Genomic DNA, 23,558 nt, shown 5'->3' with positions numbered 1-23,558 from the left:
GTAACACAAAATATTGATAGTGAACATTAATATTCAACGCTGGAATAGAATTTCGATATGTATTGATAAAACTTACTTGGCTAAAGTCATCGTTTTCATATCTTTTGGCGTGAGGAAAATTTCGAATTCCCTTTCTAGCGTTTGTTTGATTTCTACTCCTGTCATAGAATCCATTCCTAATTCTGGTAAGGTAGCGTGGTGACTTACTAGCTTAGCATCAGTTAAACCTGGAAAAATTTCTTTATGACAGCAAGGATATTCATAAAATTGAGCTAGAATCAATTTTGGAATTCTCGTACATGTTGGATGACCTCAGGGGTTATTTTGTTAATTTTTTCCGTTATCCTAACTTTTAAATTAGCAAAATTGTCTGGTCTCTCAAAATACTCGAGAGGAGTCAAATCGAATAATCTAACTGGCCTCTTTTAAATAATTTCTAGCTGTACGTGCAAATTGTGGTTGCGCTTATCTTGTTGATAGTAAATAGATCGATCTATCTCATTTGGATGATTAGCATCAGGAACAAGTCTTTGTAATGTGGGCACCAAGAGTTAATGAAATCTCACCATAAACTAATATTTTTTTTCTCATAATATGTAGCGTTACTTTCTTATTACTGCATCTCAGTTTTTCGACAAATAGCATTATGATTACTATTATAGAAGCGTTATCCATCATAAGAATGGACTAATGCTCGACAGAAAAGTATTTAAGCAACAATTCAAAGCTATTTATGTTTATGTACTCGAAGTTTCCAGATTTTTTTAGATTATGCAATTATTAATTTTAGAATAATTATTTTCATTCTCAAATTCTCAAAACTTACCTAAAATATTTAGAACAGTATCAATTACATTATCGCATGATTCTAAGCCTCCGCGTTTTTCCGCGACTACTATACTGGAAACTACTGTGGCATCTTTTAGTCCCAAAAAGTTATTCAAGACGTTCAAACAGGACGATATCTTTTGTTGTAGGGTTCCTCCAATTTCTAGTTGGACATGTTCTTCTTGTAATTCCGCGATTAGACCAACCTATCAAGCAACATCAAATTATTCATTGATAAAACCATATAACAATAAAAATTATGACAATTTATTTAGTTGTTTCAATCACATGTGTTTCCTTTTCAATGCGCATACAAATATGTTATTTCAGTATGTCAAGAAAAGAGAGTAATGGTAGCGTGTGGCCAAGAAATTATTATTATATTGATATCGATATAAATAAGTCCAGTTTTTGTTTGTGTTACATTGAGTGATACAGAAGTGGTAACGAATACATTTCTATAGAAAAGTAAATACCTTGTAGGTTATAAACATTCAGATAACAGATTATAAAAAATTTATTAGCTTCATCTTCGTGAAGCTGGAAGATCATATTATTGGACATTCGAAAATAGACCTGACTATTTAGCTGATAATGTATTTGCGCTACCAATAGAAAAAATCAACCGCATCTCGATTTTTTTACAGAAGCTATGACTCAGACAATGAATCATGAGTCATTGTTTATTACATTTAGTTGTCAGCGTAACCCCCCAGAATTGACAATTATATATAAATACAATAAAACAATATAGTGACGTAAATATATATTTTGTTAATAGAGAAAAAGCAACCGAAAACTGTTCATGCACGCAGGTCTAAAGTAAGTCATTATGTAAATGATATCTGAAGTATAAAAACACAATAATGTAGATACTGATATGACGTAAATAATATCTTAAAGTCAATCTTACATCTCCTATCGCTCCCCATTGAATAGCCAGTGCTGGATATCCATCTTTTTTTCTTTGTTCGCAAATTCTTTCCATAATTGAATTTGACATTCCATAATTAGTTTGCCCAGCGTTTCCTCTACCACAAGACACAGAAGAAAATATCACGAAATCTCTGTAAATATGGAAATTATTGTGATCATAGTATTATACTTTAATTTTAATATGTAATTATTGGAATGAAGTAATTTTTTATATATAGTGATCGATTTCCATTTTGCGGAATGTCGACGTTATGTCACTGATTGGTAACAGAGCCTCAAATTAAACCTGTTATTCATTTAAACTTATACGATCAAAAATCTTTCTTGCAACGGTTTCACACAAATAGTGTCAATATTTTGTTTCATTAAGGTAGTTTGCCGGCCAAGTTTAGTGGACCAAAAGTGATTTGATTTAAGAAGAACAAATTAGAAATGCAACTGAAAGTTGTGGGTTCAAGATTCATTTGTTAACCACAACGGTAATGCAATACTTAAAAAGTCTCAAGATCAGCTTCAAGAACTGTTATATAAAGTTCAGAAGCAAATTCGAAAAAATAATTTTGAACGTAATCCAACCATGCAAAATACGTAGTGACATAGACAGTCTATCAAGTTAAGATATACACAATAAGTCTTATTATAATATATAAATCATTATAATCGTAATTAACAACTTCAGCAACTATTGAAATAATGTTTAAAGTAATGAAATTAATCGTTACCAAAAACTAACTTTCATTTTATCATTTTACTCGATCCTATTTCATTTTATCTCGCGATTCATACTTTCTTTCTGTCGATACAATCATAATTCTTCTCCACTGTAGAAGTTTGAAGTTTTTTAGTCTTTAGTCTTTTTTTAAATATTTCGAGCTTCCTTATTCCATAATCATATCAAGATAATGTTTCAAAACATTTTCTATACACTCACTCTCATTTATATTGGAGTACAATTTGAGTTTATCAACCGATTTCATTTTTTTTATTGAATAACAATGAAATATCTAATTCGAGACCAAATTTCAAATATGTTACTCAATTTTTATGATTTGTTCATAAAAACATATGCGCCACTAAATTTAGAATCCAAATAGCTGTCAGGAAAATTCCAGTTCCAAAAACTTCCTAAACACTGGAACGATAGATAGCCATTTAATTTATATTTTTAATCCTAGTAATTCTAGACAGACTCTAAAAACTAAGATGCTCGTCATACATCTTTTTCATTACCTTGTATACCAAATATTGTATACACTGAAAAACATTCGTATACGAATCGACTATACCCGTAAATCATGATTTTTCATTTTCTACTATTAATAGCAGTAAAATTAGAGTACCACTTTGCGCTCAAATAGATTTAAAGAGAACTCAAGCGGATCAATAAATAAATATTACAATTTATTTTATTTTAGATCTTAGCTCGCTCTTCTAATCACCATCCAATCCGTAGCGTTTTCGAATGTTACTAATTACATTCCGCAATTCTTAATGAGTTATTTTTGAGCACACTTGTGGAATTAATTAATGTTTGTCACGTGGGTTTGTTTTGTCTAAAATCTGGATCTAACTTAGAGATCTAGGTAGGATAAATCATTATTTAAAAACTGTGCAGTTCATATTATTAGTATGGTCGAAAATTTCTTCGTTTTACAGCCACCACCAGACGTTCATTTTTTTGGAAAACTATTTTTATACAGTTATTACTATGTGCAATAACGAATGTAGCTGAACAGTAAATATTCTCAAATACTTCAGTCAGTAACTCTTAACAACTGCTTCTTACATATCAAATTTTCCAGGAATGATACATAACAACTGTTAATAATAATAATTCTACCTATAATATGTTCATGTTCATGTATTGATTTCCTTGTGAACTTTTAGCTTACAAAATTATCGAACTTTAAGTTGTAATTAGATATTAATAAATATTTTTTATTGTTACAATTTGAAAGCGTTCTAAAGTCAGTAGCGTAGATATATTGAACAGAGCCACTAATAACTATTTTCGATCGAGAAAAAGTGTCGTTGTTACTCCAAAAATTTAAACAAACATTGAAAAATCCACGAGATATTTTTTTTAAGATTTATAATATTCTCATTAGTCAAAATCTCAATTTTTTGTCTCTCATATCCTAAGAGTCTTTTACGAGTAAAAACTGCAGATTAATTTTATTGTTATATCAGACAAAATTGTTATCAAGCAAATCGCTTCACCAATTTGTGCTATGATTAGCATTGAATGAATATATTATGTATGATTTATTTTCAAATGAAAAGCACTAGTAATGTATGAAATAATTTTTTCCAGGTGTTCATAAATATTCCACATCAACGTCTGATGTGAAAAAACAGAGCTTGACTTACTTGAGAGTTGGACATAGTACCCTTGATAATCTGTCCAAATGACTGGCAGCTACTGCTTTAGGCCCAAGTGATGTTTGGAAGGTTTCAAGTGTTTGATTTTCAAAAATAGCATCAGACAATACGACAGCTAAATTGAAAATTGAATGGACATTTCCAAGTTTATTTGCAGTCTGAAGAAGATTTCGACATCCTTCTTCGGTATAGATATTATCCGTTGAAATATGAACTATTGTTCCATATGACTCCCATGTTCTAAAAATATACGGAGCATCACTAATATTCTCGCAAATGAGAATGAAAAAAAAATGAAATGGAAAACTACAAACAAAAAAAGCACCATAATGAGTTAGTTTGGTTAAGCTTCGCGAACGATGATTTGTTTATCCAAAGAATACTACATGGTAATAGAGTATAACTTTCATTTGGAGTTTAAGTAAAAATTTTTGAATTTTTTCTTAAATCTTCGCACTTTTTGGTGGTCTATTTACCTGATGGATGTGATAAAGTACTTTGTGTATCACAATTATAATGTTTCGGTATCCTCCTATTTTCAAAACCTTTTTTCAATACCTCATTGACATATATGGTAACAAATGATATATCTAACTATTACATTATTGGGTGCATAAATACTAATTTGTATTTACAAGATCAACGCTAACTACCTACTCATTTATTATTACAGGTAAGTATCCGATATTGGAAAGAATTGTACAACCAGTTTTCAAAATTTTTTGTTCGATTAACATATTTTGAAAAATTCTGCAAGACATTCTTATTTAAGATAACCCTGCTTAAACTTAACTGTGGATGATTGCAGATGTGGATTGTTTGCGGAGTGGTATTGGATTTACAGTCACTCTGCACCTATACCTAGAAAATATTTTGTACAAGGCTCTATATCTCATTGTTCCCGCTTCAAAATACATAAAAGAGGTTATTTTTTAAGTTTCTTTGTGTTCTACTTCTCAATATGTTACTACTGCTCCTTGAAAGTACTTAAGCCTTTTAGTGATATGTACAGAACATTCACATGGTAGATATTCTGCTGTTTCCATTGCTTGCTACCTGAATCTGCTGTAGTCATCCTCTGATATGTCTATCTTCTTAAGATGATGTTTAACGGTGCAGTGACTTGTCAGAAGATCGAACACCAATTTGATGTTCATCACGGGAAGCTCTTCAGATTTTTTAATTGTCATGGTTATGAAACTTTTGAATTGTCATAGATCTGGAGTGCAACTCCATCTGATACTTAAGCAAAACGTTCAGTTCATTATTGATAAGCGACAGCCGGGCTCTAGTCCTAGGTATGAAATCGTTGCCCCTTTTTTTAAGTAATGCTGTCTGCTTCCTCATTGCCTGGTATTCCCTGATGGCCTGGTAGCCACATTAGGGTTACTTAGTTTTCGTTAGTTAGTGCTTTTAGAGTTTGTTACATGTTAATTTGGACGTGCTTTCAATAGCATTTGAGAATATTTGAGGTATTTACTATATCGTTAAAATAGTATTGTATTTTTATATCGAGACGCGGGAAGAAGCTATACTCACCTGATTCTCATTTTTTGATAACCTGTGGTAACTCCTTTTCTCGAGGTTAGCACTAAATTTTTAGCACCCTTCAATACCAACCAGTCTGCTAATTCTAGACCGAAGCCTCCCAAACCACCAACGATAACGTATGTTTTTTCGGGATAACAGAAGTACCTAGAATAGATAATTATCAAATATAGTCTTCAATGTGAAGCAAAACTACATTTTGTTTCATTTTCCCTTCACACTTTATACTTTATTTTCCAAATTTATTCAAAACATGACAAAAATATTTTATTTGATTGGTATTTTTTTATTACAAAAAGGAAGGATATTGAATAGATCAGGTCTACCAACTACAACCCTACCCTTTTGGATCCACTCTGATCTCCTGTTTTTGTCTCTTCTTTTGTCTAGCGTCTTCATTTCGTAGGCTTTTCTGTCGAGGTTTGCTTCGACGCATTCTTTGACAGTTCTCTAACCGTTTTCTTCACATTACCTTTGAAGGATGGATATTGAATACACCAGGCCTACCAATTACAACCCTACCCTTTTGGATTCACTCTGATCTTCTGTTTTTGTTTTCTTTTCTTGCCTATGGGCAACTCTCTATTTTGTAGTTTTTATCTCGATTTCATAGTCTTTTCTGCTGAGGTTTGTTTTCACGCATTTCTTAAAAGTTCTCTAACAGTTTTTTTCACTTTACCTTTAAAGGGAATATATTGAATACACCAGGCCTATCAACTTCAACCCTACCCTTTTGGATTCATTCTGATCTCCTGTTTTTGACACTTCTTGTTGCCTATAGGCAATTTCTAGCTTGATTTAATAGGCTTTTCCGTTGAGGTTTGTTTTTCTTGACATTCTTTTTTCACTGATTTCCTCAGAGATAAATACCCATCTTGTGTGAAAATGTCACCAAAAAACCCCAATCATATTCAAGTATTTTATAAATAGATACTTTCACTTAATAGTAAAAAAATCCTAATTCTACCTATTCATTCCATAGTGACGATTTTTTAGTACTATAATAGAATATCCCAGCATTAAGATGATACTCGTAGTTCTATACCGTAATATCCACTGGAGCAGCACATTTTATGAAGTCATATATAGCTTCATCATTGGTGTCAACATAATTCCATTATTTATTATAACATTCAATGTGGGCAGAATTATAGAATTGATTGTCCCCACTTACTCATTCAGAAAATCTCACGGAATTATAGCAGTTGTCCAAAATTAATTTTCGATCACTGTTCACCGAAAGGTATTGCAATTGTGTTTTCTTGTGTTTAAACAAATATACCAAGTTTATATCTGCGAACGTAAGGCGTTTGACCACATTAAGATTTATACCAAATCTATAGCTTGTTGTTATGATGTACGTATTGGTGATACCTTTGTAGATCATTAATTATTCCCCGAGAGCAAACACTAGTCACCAGTAAACAATCTTCAATTTATACATCTTCCTACCGTTGCAGTAAATTCATTTAGAATTTTGTTTCGTAACACGTGAAAGCGGAAGAATAGTAGAATATTATTTTGTCACTTATAAATTGATATTTATGAGTACTTAATATCAGTTAGATAGTAATTTATAAGAATTGAAAAGACTAAAAATAATTTAAAATACCTTGGAATTCCAACAAACTCTTCTGGAACTGCTTGTGGTACTTTATCTTCTTCACGTATTTGAATAGCTACTTTCCCTATGTGCTTTCCAGAAGACATATATCGAAAAGCTTCCTCCACTTGATTATAACCGAAGCAAGTTATAGGCAAAGGTTTAACGAATATTCCGATATTTGATGTCAATATGTTGACAATTTTATTTTTTATATCAGGAGAACATGTGAATAGTTGATCCAACATGATGCCATGGAAGCTGGCTTCTTTTCTTAGAATAGAGAGTTTTAATTCGTTATTGTTGCCTAAATCGAACTTTCCTATTTCAACAAATCTTCCTCCGCGAGCTAAACATCTAATAGATGCTTGGAGTTTTTCCTCAGCTAGCGAATTGAGTACTACATCAACTCCTCGATTCTTTGTATACTTTCGTATCATTTGAATAAAGGATAAATCTCTGGAGCTTCCAATATGTTCGGCTAAAATTAAATTCCAATTAATATGTTCGTTAAACACTCTGAATCTTCTGGAAATATATAATCAAAATAATGTGTGGGCTAGGAAGAGTAGAATATGGAATAAGTTTTCTATTGTTGTAAGAAGAATAACATGTTTCATATATATAGGCTATTATTCAATTTGAAATGATTTTGAACAAATAGTACCATGTTTATGGCAAAAAAGAAGAACGTAACAGGCAGATATCTGATTTTAGTTGTTTTCATGTTAGATACCCAACATCTATTTTTATCGTTCTAGATTAGTGGCTTTAGTTGAACGGGGCGATCTACAGAGGTTTGTAGACATTAGGATACACGTTTTTTAAAGTGATGTGACTCGGATATGGATTATCTCCTCGCCAGATAAGCCTAGGAACAGTAGAAGGAGAATTAACTACAGCAAAATCACTATAGAAGATTTTCAATTCGGAGAAAAAGTCCCCCATGTATCGACTCCAGTATCATGTCTGCAGGAGGAACTGAATAAATGCTTGTTGAAGGCAAGATAGCTGGTAGCAAATATCTCAAATTCACCCTATCAATTGTAATTTTTCAAGTCGTTTACTGGAATTGTTTGTATTCGTGAATATCTCCATTTATCTGTATCTAAACAAAAAGTTTACCTTCTTATCAGATATAATCTTCAACAGAGAATAATATCCTATATTTATGATTTAATTTACTCAAAATAATTTTTGTTTAAAAGGACTTTAGTTATCGTCATGAGTACAGTATTTGTGGGTATTTTATTGAGGTCACAGGAAAACCGTAGAAAAGCTCTAAAACCGATAGGTGGTCAGTTGAGGTTAGGGAAATTTACCTTATGTTGGTAGTTAAAAGCTAGGTTTCTAGAAAGTGTATTTGTTATTGAGTCTATAGCTACAATATGAATGAATATACTATAATGCAACAAAATTACTCACCTTTGAGTTGTGGGAAAGTTTTGAGAAGAAATTCTCGTTTCTCAGTGGTACCAACTGTGGTAAACACAGTGCAACCATAGTGCAAAGCTATTCTAATTGCTGCTTGACCTATTCCTCCTGTTCCAGAATGGATAAGAATACTTTCCCCTTTTTTCAATTGAGTTCTCTAGAACAATGAAATGATAGCTATTAGAGATGACACCCATATCAACGATAGAGATGATGCGTAGAGTCGTACCTAAATAGCTATAAATACTATTAGGTCGCCCACTTGACTCTATTTTACCGATAGTACAACGGCAGATGCTCTTCCGAGATGTCATAATATCATAATAACACCTGGAGAAGTATTTGCAAGACCTACTCGATAGGCAGACGTGGCCCATGAACACCGAGTTTATCTGCAAACGCACGTAACGCCCATTTCTCGGGACTTTCTTTAGAGAAGTGCAAGCCTGTGGAATCAGTCACCAAAGCACGGCTTTCCAGAACACTACAACCTGCAGAAGTTTAAATTGAATACCCACAGGAACTTCCATATGGCAGCAGAGTTTTTAGAGCTACGGTGAGTGAGTGAGCTAGCAGAATTTTGCTGTGTATTCTAATCGTTACCTAGCTGCTGTAGAGTAGCTAACGTAAGAACATATAACCACAAAATAATTTAAACAGTTTCATTATTATTGCGTCTAATAATTGGTAGAGGAAAAATAGTCTAAAAATAAAATTTTGCAACCTAAATAGATTTGAAGTGTGTAATCGGCAAATATATGTATTTGTTTTTGTCGTTATAAGACGAAAGTGACCTGGGCTACAATAATCAATTAACGAAAATGGGAAAATCTTCACTCGTAACCAATATGATATCGTTTTGATCAAACAATAATTTTCATCTATAATCTTCGTATAATTACTTACAATTAATAATCCATAGATTACAGTACCATAAACGACTGGAATTGTTGCTGCTTCTTTTAGAGTTACAGAGTCTGGAATATCGAAGAGTAAATATTCATCTGCTAACATTAAGGTTGACATGGCCCCTTGAGCTACCATTCCCATAACTCTTCTTCCCCTAAAATATATTGTTTAAATAGATACTAATTATCAATAGAAGATGCTCAACATGAATTTTTAAGTAATAATTTTCTCAGTCAATTTGAGTTGTGCTGAAAGTTCTTTGACTAAATTATGAAAACACATGAAGATGGGAAATCAAAATTGTGTTATTAACAATTTTTACCAATGTTAAAGTTTACGACGATTCCCTAAGCGGATTCTGTATAAAAATCGCTAGGGTCAGCGAAATCATTTAATACTATAGTTGAAATTGATTAGGAGAAATATCATTTACTACTACCGAATATACAAGTAGTCATTGTTTCCCAAGCAACTGAAATTTCATTGACCATATTGAAGTTAGAGTAAATATCTCGAAGTATCTAAAAAGGATATTCAAATTTTGTTCACATTTGTCACAGGGTATCGATTAAAAAATTTTTTTGCATAACAATAATATTAACAAAATTAGGTTGGAATGGTTAAATTGACATTAGAATAAAAATAAATATAGTTCGAAAAAACTAAAACTTTTAAAGCAAATCAAACTAAAAAATTGAATCAGATTATCATCCAGGCTCAAGTTAAAATAATTTTTAAATGTGTTCATGCGTTGATCTAACAATTTCGGAAGGGCCCGCTTCGAAGGCGACTCAATATATTAGAATGAAGCATCATTGACCGATTCATTCATAACTTGTTGCTTATAAATCTTCCAGCATGACCTCTTACAAAGCTGACATTAGAGAGTATCAGCCAAACAAACTTCTTTTTGGAACGAAGTAAATCTAGTTTGAAAAAACTAAAAAACACCCTTTTAAACCATAGCAAACTAAGAAATTAAAAATAATGTATAAAATAAGCATAGAACAATAATTTATGAAAAACACCATTCTTATTGAGAGAAAAGCGAGGGGCGCTTTATTCCATATTTCTCGTACATCGAGAAATACATTATTCACAATAATATTAGTATGTTTCAAGCTATTTCAAAAACTATTTTTTTAGATTGATATGCTTTAGAAGCGCGTTTTTTAAACTTCCTAAGTTATATTTATTTTTCACTTTTTAGTTTCATATGCTATGAAACCATATTTAACTATATTTATTTTATTGATACCACCATCGTATAATAGCTTTGCTTTTCATATACCTACATCTCGTCAAAACTTGTAACAAACAAACAAGCTCAAAAACAAACAAACAAACAAAAAAACCCACATACACGTAAAGCTAATATACGCGTGTTAAAAATAAAACTATTCATGATTATTTGAGGTTCCCTTAACTTGAAAAATTGTGTGGTTTGAGTGGTATTGAAAAAATATTTCGAAAAATTTTCTAAATTTTTTGTGTTGGAGGAATAATTGAAAATATAAGATTACCAAAATCTCACATTTCGTTGTCTGCACAAGTTCCAAACAAAATAAGCCATATTTGATTAGAATTCATGATTTCATTCGTAATGAAGTGTTAACATTTCATTTTACCGTATAAATAAATAAATAATTGTTTTTTGCAAAAATATTTTTCTTCTTCCACAAAAAATTGCTTTTTCTCAATAACGGAGATATATTAGCTTCGATCCTGATAGGCCACTCAACGAAATTTGAAAATGAATTTTTAACGAAATAACTCGTTTTAAGAAGAATCTTTTTCCTTTATCCTTAGAACTTGGTGATTTTTGATTTGAAAATGGTTTCTATTGGATCTATTGGATCCTTTTTCTGTGGGTTAGTTGGGTGGAAAAAGAACACTAGAATAGAAAAGATTGGCCGTCAACAACATTCATGAGCCTCTGAGAAGTCGAAAAAAAAATATTCTTACATCACAAGGGACGATATGCGATTGCTTCGAATATATTTGAAAATTGTTCTCTGGTTTCGGCATAGAAACGTTGAAAACAGGCGGGAAAAAATCGAAGTCAACATATTAACCAGTTAACCATTAAAGTAACAAAAGTTTTGTTAAACATTTTGTAAGAAATAACAAAGATTAGAATAGTATTTGAAATTATCTTTTTTATTATACTCATCTATACATATATACACACACCTTATGATTACTTTGAAAATGTTCTAAATTTAATTCTTATTCTTTTTGCATTGTTTTCAGATAAGTATAATGACAAGTATCGATCAATACACGTACAAAAATTTATTTTTCCGTGCTGATTTCCAGACTCCTATGAAATGTAAAATGTGAAATATAATTCACCAGTGCTTCTATATTTCGATAATTTGAAATACAAAGGTTCGACCAGAGAAAAAGTAGAAAAGAGGTTCGTGGTACTAGGTTTAGAAAAGTGCCTGGAAAATATTTTCTGATATATTTCTTAGAAGAATAGAACTGAAGAGTTGAGTATATATTCCGAGCACCATAATAAAAATGGAAAAGTCACCATGAAATAGGCCTCAACCGCTTTAATAATTTGAATGTGATGCTATCAGTTAATTCCAAATTAAATGAAAACTTGACTGTACTTCGATTGATAATTTTTCTCATTTTCTAGGAGTTTGTTATTTTGTCAAAATTTTCTGAATGTAACCTAAACTCTAGGACTGATGAAAATTTGTTAATAACATAAAATATATATAATTTATATGGTGCATGTTATGATTGGAGCCCACTAATTATATGAATGATTCTTACTCTGTTGTATATCCGGAAAATTCAAACCCTTGAACACATTCTTGTTCTAATCTATCTGTGGTGATGACATCTATATTTATTTTTCCAGAAGCTGTCATCACATCTCTGAAATTGAGAGATGCATAGTGAATATGCACCATTTTTTTCTCCGGAGGTGGGACCATATCGCTTTTAAGATTATTTTCGATCCATCTTAAGCTGGATAAATCTCCTCTTATGGTAGTATTGACGAAACAGTGTTGAGATTTCACATTTTCTGAAGTACCTAGACGTAAGTGTCTATATGTGCCCCAAGTATTATTTTTCCAAACGTTCACTGCCATATTTTTATCAAGTTGTTCCTTATAAAATGAACTATTTCTATCAAATTCTTCAGCATCATCCATTACAAAAAGGGCCCTTATATAAGAAGTTTCTGGCTCCCTTCTAATACAGTTGACGAACCCTAGGATTCCATTTAAAGGTTTATTTTGAGCGTATAATACTACATTGTCACTTTTATTTGTTTTTATTAATTCTTGTAACGGTTTAATCCAATCTAGTTTCTCTGAAGATATATCAAAAGCAATAAGTTCTTTGACTCTAGAATTCTTTTTAAGAAGTACTATGGTTTCATTAGGAGTATAGTGTACAGTGAAAATTGTGAAATCTTTAATTGTTGCCGCAGAACTATCTAGTTGAGGTTGCTCTCGAGATATTATAAAACCATTTTCCTTCAGGGATCCGTAAGCTGTTTTCAGTATCTGGAAATAGAATTATCATACAATATTTGCTACATTACTAATACTAGTATATTTTTTTACGTTAATGTTACTTCGCACGATTTTATTAAGTTTAATTTCAAAGAAATGTGTTTTAGTCTTATACATACCAACAGATTTTCGAAAATGTAAATTATCAGTTAAAAAGACAGAAGAATCCTATGAGAAACTTCAATTATTACAATTGGGAAAAATATAGTTTGGTTAGAGAAAATAGCACCAACTCCTTTATAGTATATAGATATCAGCAAACAGTACAGTTGTTCTCGTTAGTTCACACCAGGCAATAATCTTTAAGTTTTTAAGACTGAGGCAATGTGAACGACAAAAAAATATATTAGTGAAAATTAGTAGAAAAAATAAATAAAATAAGTTGCGAAAAGAGGATGATGACTTACAAATTTCAAGAAGATATAATAAGTTTACAGAAAAGTTTGTAAAACAATATGATATCCGAAGCATACTGATGATAATGAACTATTTTCAAATAGTCACTTGGAGGAAGAAAGACTTTCAGTATAACTTACAATTATAGTTAGATCGTAAAATTGAAGCTATTTATTGAAATCACGCAAAAGGAATAACTCATTAGATACTATTCATAATTTTAATACAGGAAATACTACTTACACTTGCTCTTTCTAACAGTCGAGTACCAACAATTAAATTACATTCAGATTCAGTGTATAATTCTTTATCTTCTACTTGAATAGTTTCTGGGATATCTTCTAGCGTAATTTTTGTTAGTATTTTTACTAAAGGTTGAATAAGCGGTTGATCTTCGAAAGCGGATTTAATGCTAGGAATAATGGTTGAGTTATCTTTTGTAAATTCGTCAATCAATTCGACACATTTAACTTTTTTAATTAATGCATTTTCAAGCAAAATTTGCATATTAACTCTGATCGACTCGTCCAGTGTAAGTGCTGTAATGTTGGGAATAAATTGATGTTTTTCCAAAACAGGTATACCCAAATCTTTTCTTCTATGTATAGAGTTAGCTATCAATCCTTTTATCACGATATTTCCGCACCTAAAAGGTTTGAAAATTCAGTATGATGTAAGCAGAATTTATTCCAAATTGGATATTTGAGAAGGAGGGAAATATTTGAAGTGTTTTAAGATTTTTGAAGGTTAGTTAGCTTACTATTTTTTTTGTATTTGCTTAATTATTATAATCGGGTTCGTTGTGCTTCAATTATATCTATTATTATTAAACGATACGAAAATTATCGTATACAAGCTATAAATATTCCTTCTCAAATTTACTTTATTTATTTTTCATAATACTGGGCTGAGAGCAGCTGTAAAATTATTCTATTGATATGTATAATATGTTAGATTAATCTCAAATTATGAATTCACCTGCATTATTTTGTTACAGAAAGGTAGTGTCGACTTTGTACGAAAAGTGTTATAAAGCTTATTTAAAAATTGTCAAGCTCAAGACATATCTGAAAGTGTGTTGTTTAAATTGCTATAAATATTTGACGTGTTGGCATTATGCCTTTTGGTATACCAATAAAATGGAGTGAAGTAAAAAATCACGTAGACTGTTCTTCTGTTCAACAACTAAAAGGTTTCTCAATAAAATCAAAATATTCTTTATGCTGAAGTATATTCAATGTTAGTGCTTTTACTACATTCTCCAAAGATTCCAGTAAAGAAATGATTTTCTAGTTTATCAAGTTTTTCGATTTATATTTGAAAATACGTACTAATAGAGAAGAAGTATTTATAGGTTAAAAAATGATTTTCGTTTGACCAAAGTAAAATCTGAAATGTTATGTTCGACATTAATACAATCGAATATATTCCAAACTGGAATTAAAATTACAACTTATCGAAAATACTTTAGCTGCTTTTTATTTAAGAGAAGACAGGTAAGTATTCTGCAATAATAATTTTTTAACAGCTGTTTGAAAGCAGTTTCACTCTATAATAAACTTCCATCTTTGCCAATAAATTATAGCGCTAACTTAATGATGATATTCTAAAATAAATTCTTGAAAAGAATAAGTATCGAGAATATAAGTGGCATGTAATTTTAAAAGTAACTTAGAATGATTTTAGAATTGTTAAATGGCGATACGAAATATTGTTTTCGCTGTGAATGGAATAGCAGAGTGCATTCAGATCACTTTATAAAACAAAATTGGTCTTTGAGAATAAGTAACTTTGAGATCAGGTTTTGTACAAGCACTTCTTAAAGACGGACTTGGATTTCTGTTCTCATTTGTTTGTTAGCACACAATTTATGCTACTATTTTTATGAAAATTAGCTTTTAACCCTTTTAGCTCGAAAATAATCCAATAAAAAGTAATTCGAATGTAAATGCAATTCGTTTCGTTTGGATTAAAAATGAAGATGAGACGTTACCAATGCGTATTTTTAAACCCGTGACACGTTATGTATAGTTTGAATTTTGTTAACATGTTGTATTTGTCCCTCCCATATTTTTATTGGTAACATCTAAACCGTTACGTGATGTATGTGTAGACACATTCCCGCGGGCACTATTTGGATATCGTTTGCTGATACCCATGAGAGACCTTTTCAGAAATTATGTTTGTAATGAAAATCAAAAGTTCCAGTAGATCATGTTTTAAATTTGAAATTTTCATCGAAAATTGAACCACGTTGGGGAACTGTGACGTTTTGGGATAGGATCCGCACTCAGATGATAGATAATTTACCCGAACCCGAGTTACAGTGTCCGAAAAACCTTGAGGATCTTTTAGATGTCGAAGCAATTGTAAGTAATGATGATACACTGAGGGATTCTAGTAATAATGAATGCTGCAAGCTGAATTCGAACGAATAATATTTTATTCTATATTTCTCATGTATCAAGTCAGGCTTAAATCAATCTGCGCCTTCATCTACTTATGTAGTAAGTTTGTTAATCGATGACTAAATTTGGTAATTACGTTTCTTCAAAGAGCAATGATAATGATAAGACAAGAAAAGGCTTTACAAATCCACCAGAATTATTTTCGTAATCTAAAAAAAGAAAGATGCAAAGATGGCCTTAAGCAACATTGGCATTATTAGGTTAACTCAGGAATGTTATACAATATTGCGAATACAAATAATATGGTAGCTCGTCAAAACTTCTTTATAAACTTAGGAAAGGGATAGAAGATTTTTTAATTCGTCACCACACCATTATTCCAGATATTGCTAAAATTTGGGGATATAATTGGGATATACTTGAAGTTCCGGGACCATTTTTTTACTGCTAGGTGTTACAAAGGTCCTTTAAGTAATAAGAAACACTTTCTTTTCTTGTGAAATCCATTGTCATATTCAAAAAGAATATATCAATCATTCAAATTAGTTAACTATTGTGCTATATATATATTTTTTACTATTGTCGTTCAAAACTCAAAAATGTTTTTAGTTTTTATAATAAAAAATAGAAGATCACTTTCCTCTTGATTCATAATTGAAATATTATACTATAATATAAGGGAGTGAAATTTAAATTACCGTATATCTCCTGTATTTTTATTAAAATGAACAGGAAGAAGAGGTTCCTTCTGTTTCAACAAATAATTTCTATTTATCCATTCCAAATGACATTTTGCAGGAATGACCATTTGTGTTATGTGCGTGGGAACATACAGTAATCTCGTATCGGAATTGAGGATCTTCAGTTGTAGCATATTGTCCATAAATGAAATCCAATTGTCCTTCCACAATATTAAACCCATATCAAGGTCTGGATTGAATTCTTTTATACTTCTAAAGTCTCCCCTGTAATTAAAATGATATGATTATTCAACTACCCAAGGACATAATTGATCAATAATTCAAACACTTTATGACCATCAAAAATTGTTTACATTTATGAAGGTTGAAGCAAAACGAAAAATTTATTTCGGTCAGTTTTTGTATTTAATAATACTCAATCTGCTGTCATTCGACGAATGTTTTATTTCTAATGCTAGCATTAGAACGCTAACCGACTTTTCACGGCCACAAAGAAGTACAAAACATTGAAACGAAGTTGGAACCAACATTTGTTGTACACATTTGTTGTCATCTTGCGCGTGAATGCTACGTGTTTGATATGAAAAATCGAAGTTACCAATATCATCCAGTTTATTTTAGAAGAATTTGTATCTTCTGCATTCCGCTCATCACTTTTTTATAACATTTTAATTTCTTTAGGTAAGTTAAGGTTTTCCGCCTTCGTCAAATGTTTAGCTAACTTTGGAAAATGAATTTTGGTGCAAAATTTCGACGCATCATCTTGTTACACCATTGCATTCAGCCTTCGTTCCAATGTTCAGCCGAGCGTTTTTCTTAATTCGAATATTACAAAGGAGAATTCTGTCGATTTCTCATAACTGCTACTCGTAACAAATTTTTTTTAACTTTTTCTTGCCTTCCCAAAACCTTATTTATGTTATTTTCGGTATGCGTAGTTACATTTCATGTTGTTTCTACATTGTAGTTTCATTTTAAATATCGTTAAGTACAGAGCACAAAATTCTGTACATTAACAGGAAGGCATAGAGAGCTTTCCTAAATTAGAATGATCATAATCTCCATAAGCTTACCTAATATAATCAAAATAAGCGTACTTACGAATAATTGTATCCTCTTAAACGTAATTCTTTATAAACATCCTTCGACGACAAACTACGTGGACTAGAAGGGATATTATCGTATCCCTTAAAAGTTTCATAGTCTTGATCTCTCGAGCTTATTCTTCCTGTTACCACCAAAGATCCCCCTTCAACTATCTCAAAATTACCGGAGAATCTATTGATAGTTATCTCAAACTTAACATGACCTTTCTTTGCAAGTGTAGTCGCTCTTAAGAATTTTATATCTTCGAAGATTATGTGTTTCACTGTCACAGGTACGTCTTCTATTAGAGCCAATGTTTCCCATGCCAGATATAGATATCCTGTAGCGGGAAACAAGGTCCTTCCTAAAACATGAATGTAATAATGTTAAACATAAATAATTTGCCTCAAAATAAATAGTTCTGCTACAAAAATTTAGGATACACCTTAGATATCACCACAGGACTAAGACAAAGAGACGATTTGTCCCCCCGTTTGGTAAGACTGAATATATGAAAGTAGGAAGCGTTGCATAGCCCAATGATTCAACGCTGGACGTTATGGGATACGGTTTTAACATTACTGAAGAATTTGAGTGCATAGGATTTACTATGAACAGCAATAATAAAATAGAAGAAGAAATAGAGTAGAGATGAGGTTAAATGCAGCCAGTGGATGTTTTTGGAGCCTATCGAAATCATTTCATTGTATGGAGCTGAGGTGTATACACTAACACAACACACCCAGAAGAAGTTAATAACATTTGTAAATAAAATAGTGAGGAGGATATATGCGCCAGTTTTCGACGGAGGAGTATGGAGATTACTGTAAAACAGAGAACTCAGAGACGGGTACAGACGACCAGATATTGTGGCTGTGATAAGAAGTAGAAGAATTAGGTGGTTGGTCCATATAAGAAGAAAAGATGAAGAGACAATAATAAGAAGAGAGTTGAGAGGTCAACTAGAAGGGAGGCGTCCACTGGCAAGACCAGAAGCAAGATGGAATAACCAAGTGGGTGAAGATGTAAGAAGACTTGGTGGAGAAATAGACATGGTTGAGGATAGAAAATTACAGAGGCAACTTATTGGCGACGCCAGACATCAACTTAAATTTGAGTGGCCACAGTAGTAGTACTTCGCTATAAACTATATATTCCGTTTCAAAGAAAGGAGTTATAATAAGCTATAGGAAAAGTACAAGACACTGAGAAAGAAATTTATTCAAGACTTAAGAGGACGTATTGGTTTGTAAAGTTTATAAGATGGAAATAATAAAAAAATTACCTTTTAAGCGGTGATGCTACAGATTCTAAAAAAAATAATTGCATTGAAATCTTTGAGCTAACTACAAGTACAAGTCTGTAGATACAAAGGTATATAGAACTAATAATTTGCATAGTCGGCTGGCCATACGGAAAGGAATCCGAAAGAGGTACACAAAGTGGAAAATGATACATTTATTTTGTCAGCTACACATTTTCTCAGTTAGTCTTATATAATTTTACACCGCTTTTTGACAAGTTTATGACCCTCTTCCTCGCTTACGTTATGGTCAATTTGTCAGATTATATATGTATGTATGGATCTATTCTGACCCCTTTTCTTGCTGCAATACTGTAGATTACAGCTGATCTATCAATACCACACCTTTTGAAAAGTCTAGAATGTGGGATGGCTTTAATTGTCAGAGATCTTCGTCTTCTAATTCATACGTACCCAGGTGTAGTGCTCAGGAGTTCCTTAATGTTACACACTTCGAGAGAATGTGGATAAAGATTTCTTCCTCTGGGCAACAAAATATCCACGCCTCATTATCTGCTAGTTCTAGAGTCTTCAGGGGTTTGTTGAGGTGACATAGCCCCAATAGAACTCCAGTTGGTAGATCTACTCTGGCCCCTATAGGTTGTCCCAATTATTGATTATGCTCCTATCCACTTTCTTTTCCAGTACTTTTTCCATTGTTAAGTAGCTGATACCACAAAAGGGTTCGGGTCCCAAAATGAGCTTGTCTACGCCCGTTTCTTGCCTAGTTTAATTTTTTAGGTAATCTCAAAATCGATATTTTTTTGATATTCAGTTGTTTCGTATTTTTTGGTGCATATTATCTCTAGTATTTCATTCACACCAAAAGAATCAAATACCCGTTATAAAAGGAAGGGTTAAATTAAATTCACGAATAACTGATGTATCAACAAATTTTTCAACTTACCGTCAATTACGTGGCCCTGAATAAAAGACCATTGTTGATCTGAAAGCTGAACTTTCAATGTCCTAGTACCATGCTGAGCAGAATTAATAGCCTCCAAATTATATAAAGGTGCGTACCAACTACGAGTATGTTTCCATCTGATAAACGGTGATATCATTCTGGTTCCTTTGCTTACTGGGAAGTTGATTTCTGGATATAATTTTGCTAACTGAGGATTAAAACCATTCACATATAAACTGTAAATAGGATTGGAGTTAGTATATTTATTGAGAAATCTACTTTTTAAATTATTCTAATGCCTACTTTCTACATATGTACAGTTCCTCAACTAATAGTTCAGCTCTAATATGGCATCTTGTTTATGGTGAAGAGTTGATTGATTGGGTTGTTGATCGTGATTTAACAAAAAACAATAGTACGTTAACCATCAGAATAACCTGATGGTATCTTGCATCTTGTATAATATGCAGTTGCTTGCATCACAATATTGCTAAAAAGTTTAGCAGGTAGTGCAAAACTTTTCAACCCCTTACATGTTATCAAATTCGGTAGGAATTATTCCAAAAGCAATACACTATACAGAAACTGATGACAAAGTTGGTTATATCTCTACTATAGCAAAGTTATGTGTATGTAATTGAAACGGCCTTCATAACTATAAAATTGTACAAGACCTATCGCCTTTTTTTCTGATTTTTTCCTATATCTACACTTAATACTTCTGGAAACAAGTGCACCATTTGAATTCGTTATGAAGAAACAAAATATATTGAATAAGGAGATTATCCAAAATGTTTGTCTATATCTTGTAGATGGTATTTGTCATGAGCTTTCTATGAGCGTCTATACAAGCTTTGTGATGATTTTTGAATAATCTACTCACGTTAATGAATATTAAGGTAAATTTGTGAAATAACATCCTCAACGACAAAGGTAGCTATAAATTTTGCTTCCAACGCGAACTTTTACTCGAACATAACGCGAACTAGAGAACCAGTGCGAGCGTGAAAGTGAAAGTTTATTACCCCTACCTTTATTGTGTGAAACTTTGAAACTCGTTCCAAATTCCAAATTTCATATCATCAATTGTTGTTGAAGGCAATTTTGGATATCTACATGTTCAATGAACTTGTCCTTGTCTTTCTATCCATCTTTTAAGAAATTTGTTACTCATTTTACAAAAATTTACGCTCGCGGACGCGTTGGCGCCCTCGTTCGCGTTCAATATAATTTGCTCAGAGTACGGAGAGTGATTTATATCGTCAGCGCGGGCGCGAACTTAGGCTTTTAGCTTTTATATTACAATCCAACTATATAAGAAGCTTCAATGAATCGATCTTAATGAGGATTTTATAGAGAAACACAAACTTAAGTGATAGAATCATCAAGGCTCAGAAATAATAGAAAAAAACAAAATCTATTCTCACGCATGTAAAAGAAACAAGGGACGTTATATCAGATACAAAACTAGTAAAAAAGTAAGAATATTAGAAAAGAACTAAGCTGAAAAATATAGAAGAAGCTAAAGAGATCATGTCGGAAGAATGTCAATAAACAAATAGACGAATTGAGGAAAAATTAGAAACCAAACACACAATGGTCACTATGCAGACAAGCATAACATGGTTAGTTTTGGTTATCGCGATTTTTTTAGAATGACATATATTATTTCTGTACCGATATAGATTCTAGTGAAAAAAATTAAGGGTCATGCAAGATGCGAGCTTTCCAAAATCGGCATCAATAAAATCTTTGGTTTTCTGTGGTACCAGTATCTTTGTAATAATGTTGAAATTAGTATAGTGTGAATTAATCTTAATCTTTCAGACATCTCATTTATCCATATATTTAACGGACTTTGCTTGCAGAAGCTTATCCTCAGCATTTGTTAAGACAAATATCCATTGATAAAACAAATCTGATATAAAAACTGTTTCTTTTCAAATATCTTTTGATATTAAACTGAGGATAGTAATTTTTCGTGAAAATCCTTTGATTTCAGATCTCTTTTGATAGAAAACCCATTTTCTATCAAAAAAGACCTAAAATCAAGACGATTCATCACGAAAAATTGATTATTTATTGGATGATTTGATATAGTGAGAGCTGGTAATAAATTTTTTACTTTACTCACTTTCCAATAGTCTTCAAAAATCCTTCCAAGTAATCTGTATCTTTTGTGGCGACCAGTGAGATTACTTTAACTTCTTCTCTGTTTTCGTTCAAACTTGGGATAACACCGAAGGTTAGTACTATAGAATCTTGTTCTACGTAGTCGAATTTATCAGAAAACTTTTGCAATAGGGCATTCACGAAATAATCAGCTGATCCAAACTTATCCAAATCTCTGCCAGATTTCCCTATCTGAGGCTTTTCTAGGATATTGGATAAGTTTGCCAACAGTTGCTTTCCTGAAATTGAACAAGGCTAAATACTGGCAAAATAACAATGATTGAATTATTTAATTTAAATGTAATTTCGTTAGGATATCGATGAAAAAAAACATATAAAACCCAATTATGTTTTGGAATAAGGTTGAGAAATAACTGAAAATAATTGTTTTTACATGTGTGTGAATTAAATAGTGGGAACTATTTTTCACTTTACGATTTCAATAAATCAAGAATTGAATTTTGTATATAGAATTAATTTAATGAGTATTCTCCCTTAGAGTTTGAGCTGAATATAAAGTGAACACAATCATTATTCAGTACTTCCACTATGATAATATTCACAATTACACACACAATTATGAGTGTTGGTGTAACATTACTAGTAAATAGTTATATCGGTGCTCTATTACATTCATTTGTCCAAAAAACAAATTTGTGATGAATATCCAAATATTAGGTATACATAAATAGTGTATTTCTAATACTCACTGAGGGAAAGAAGTTCAGTTGATTTGAAGTTTGATCTAAAATTGTCTAAAATAGAGTTATTTCCTCTATCTGCATTGCCATTTGGTAATGTATTATTGACCTAAAAATAAAAACTGCTTATTAAATATCATTAAATTCTTCCACGAGTAAATGGACATCCCAAAAATCACGAAGCTAGAGTGGTTTCATAATGATTATGTCGAGTTATCAGTGAAAGATAATTGATATAAATAGAGTATAAGTTATCTATCGATGAGCTGGAGCTAGATTAATAGTAAACGGAGCGTTTTTTTCTCTCATATTTTTAACGATGCTGTTCAATCGAGGTATTTTCACATTTTCAAACTGTTCAGAGACATTAAAGCAAAAATGCTTCGCTTATGTCTAAACATGGAGTCGTCATCATTCCAAGTCATTCATTGCAATTTTAAGACGTTTGTTTCACTTTTTAAGAAACTTCAAAAGATGATTACTATTGAAAGACACATTGTTGGACCCACCGAAAAACCGAAGTGATTAAACCAAGTCGCCAAGCCTATAATTGCATCATGCGAAGTAATTATGATCAGTTCTTTATTGATTATGAATTATTGAATTAAGAAAATTTACATTTTGTAAATTATGAAACAGCAAAAATGTCGAATATGTGCCAATAAGAACGTTGATAATTGGCTGGTTTTGTACTAGGAGCTA

General features: G+C 31.7%; 1 protein-coding gene across 2 annotated transcripts in view; it reads right to left on the bottom strand.

Moving 5' to 3' along the window:
• The window catches only part of LOC130903916 (fatty acid synthase-like), a 52,288-nt gene that overhangs the window by 3,689 nt on the left and 25,041 nt on the right, over positions 1–23,558 (bottom strand). For both annotated transcript variants that reach the window (XM_057816301.1, XM_057816302.1), the window contains exons 12-26: positions 22,866–22,965; positions 22,118–22,394; positions 19,984–20,219; positions 17,789–18,137; positions 16,685–16,951; positions 13,822–14,224; positions 12,431–13,173; positions 9,638–9,794; positions 8,723–8,888; positions 7,307–7,778; positions 5,686–5,841; positions 4,135–4,386; positions 1,742–1,895; positions 827–1,034; positions 77–227 (exon numbers count right to left, since the gene is read on the bottom strand). In XM_057816301.1, coding sequence (XP_057672284.1) covers positions 77–227; positions 827–1,034; positions 1,742–1,895; positions 4,135–4,386; positions 5,686–5,841; positions 7,307–7,778; positions 8,723–8,888; positions 9,638–9,794; positions 12,431–13,173; positions 13,822–14,224; positions 16,685–16,951; positions 17,789–18,137; positions 19,984–20,219; positions 22,118–22,394; positions 22,866–22,965 — 4,091 coding nt within the window. The remainder of the gene's footprint in view (positions 1–76; positions 228–826; positions 1,035–1,741; positions 1,896–4,134; positions 4,387–5,685; positions 5,842–7,306; positions 7,779–8,722; positions 8,889–9,637; positions 9,795–12,430; positions 13,174–13,821; positions 14,225–16,684; positions 16,952–17,788; positions 18,138–19,983; positions 20,220–22,117; positions 22,395–22,865; positions 22,966–23,558) is intronic.

This window comes from Diorhabda carinulata, chromosome 2 (assembly GCF_026250575.1).
Source record: "Diorhabda carinulata isolate Delta chromosome 2, icDioCari1.1, whole genome shotgun sequence".
NCBI classification, from domain to species: domain Eukaryota; kingdom Metazoa; phylum Arthropoda; class Insecta; order Coleoptera; family Chrysomelidae; genus Diorhabda; species Diorhabda carinulata.
Note: the sequence above shows the minus strand (reverse complement) of the source record. Positions and strands in the feature narration are given on the sequence as shown.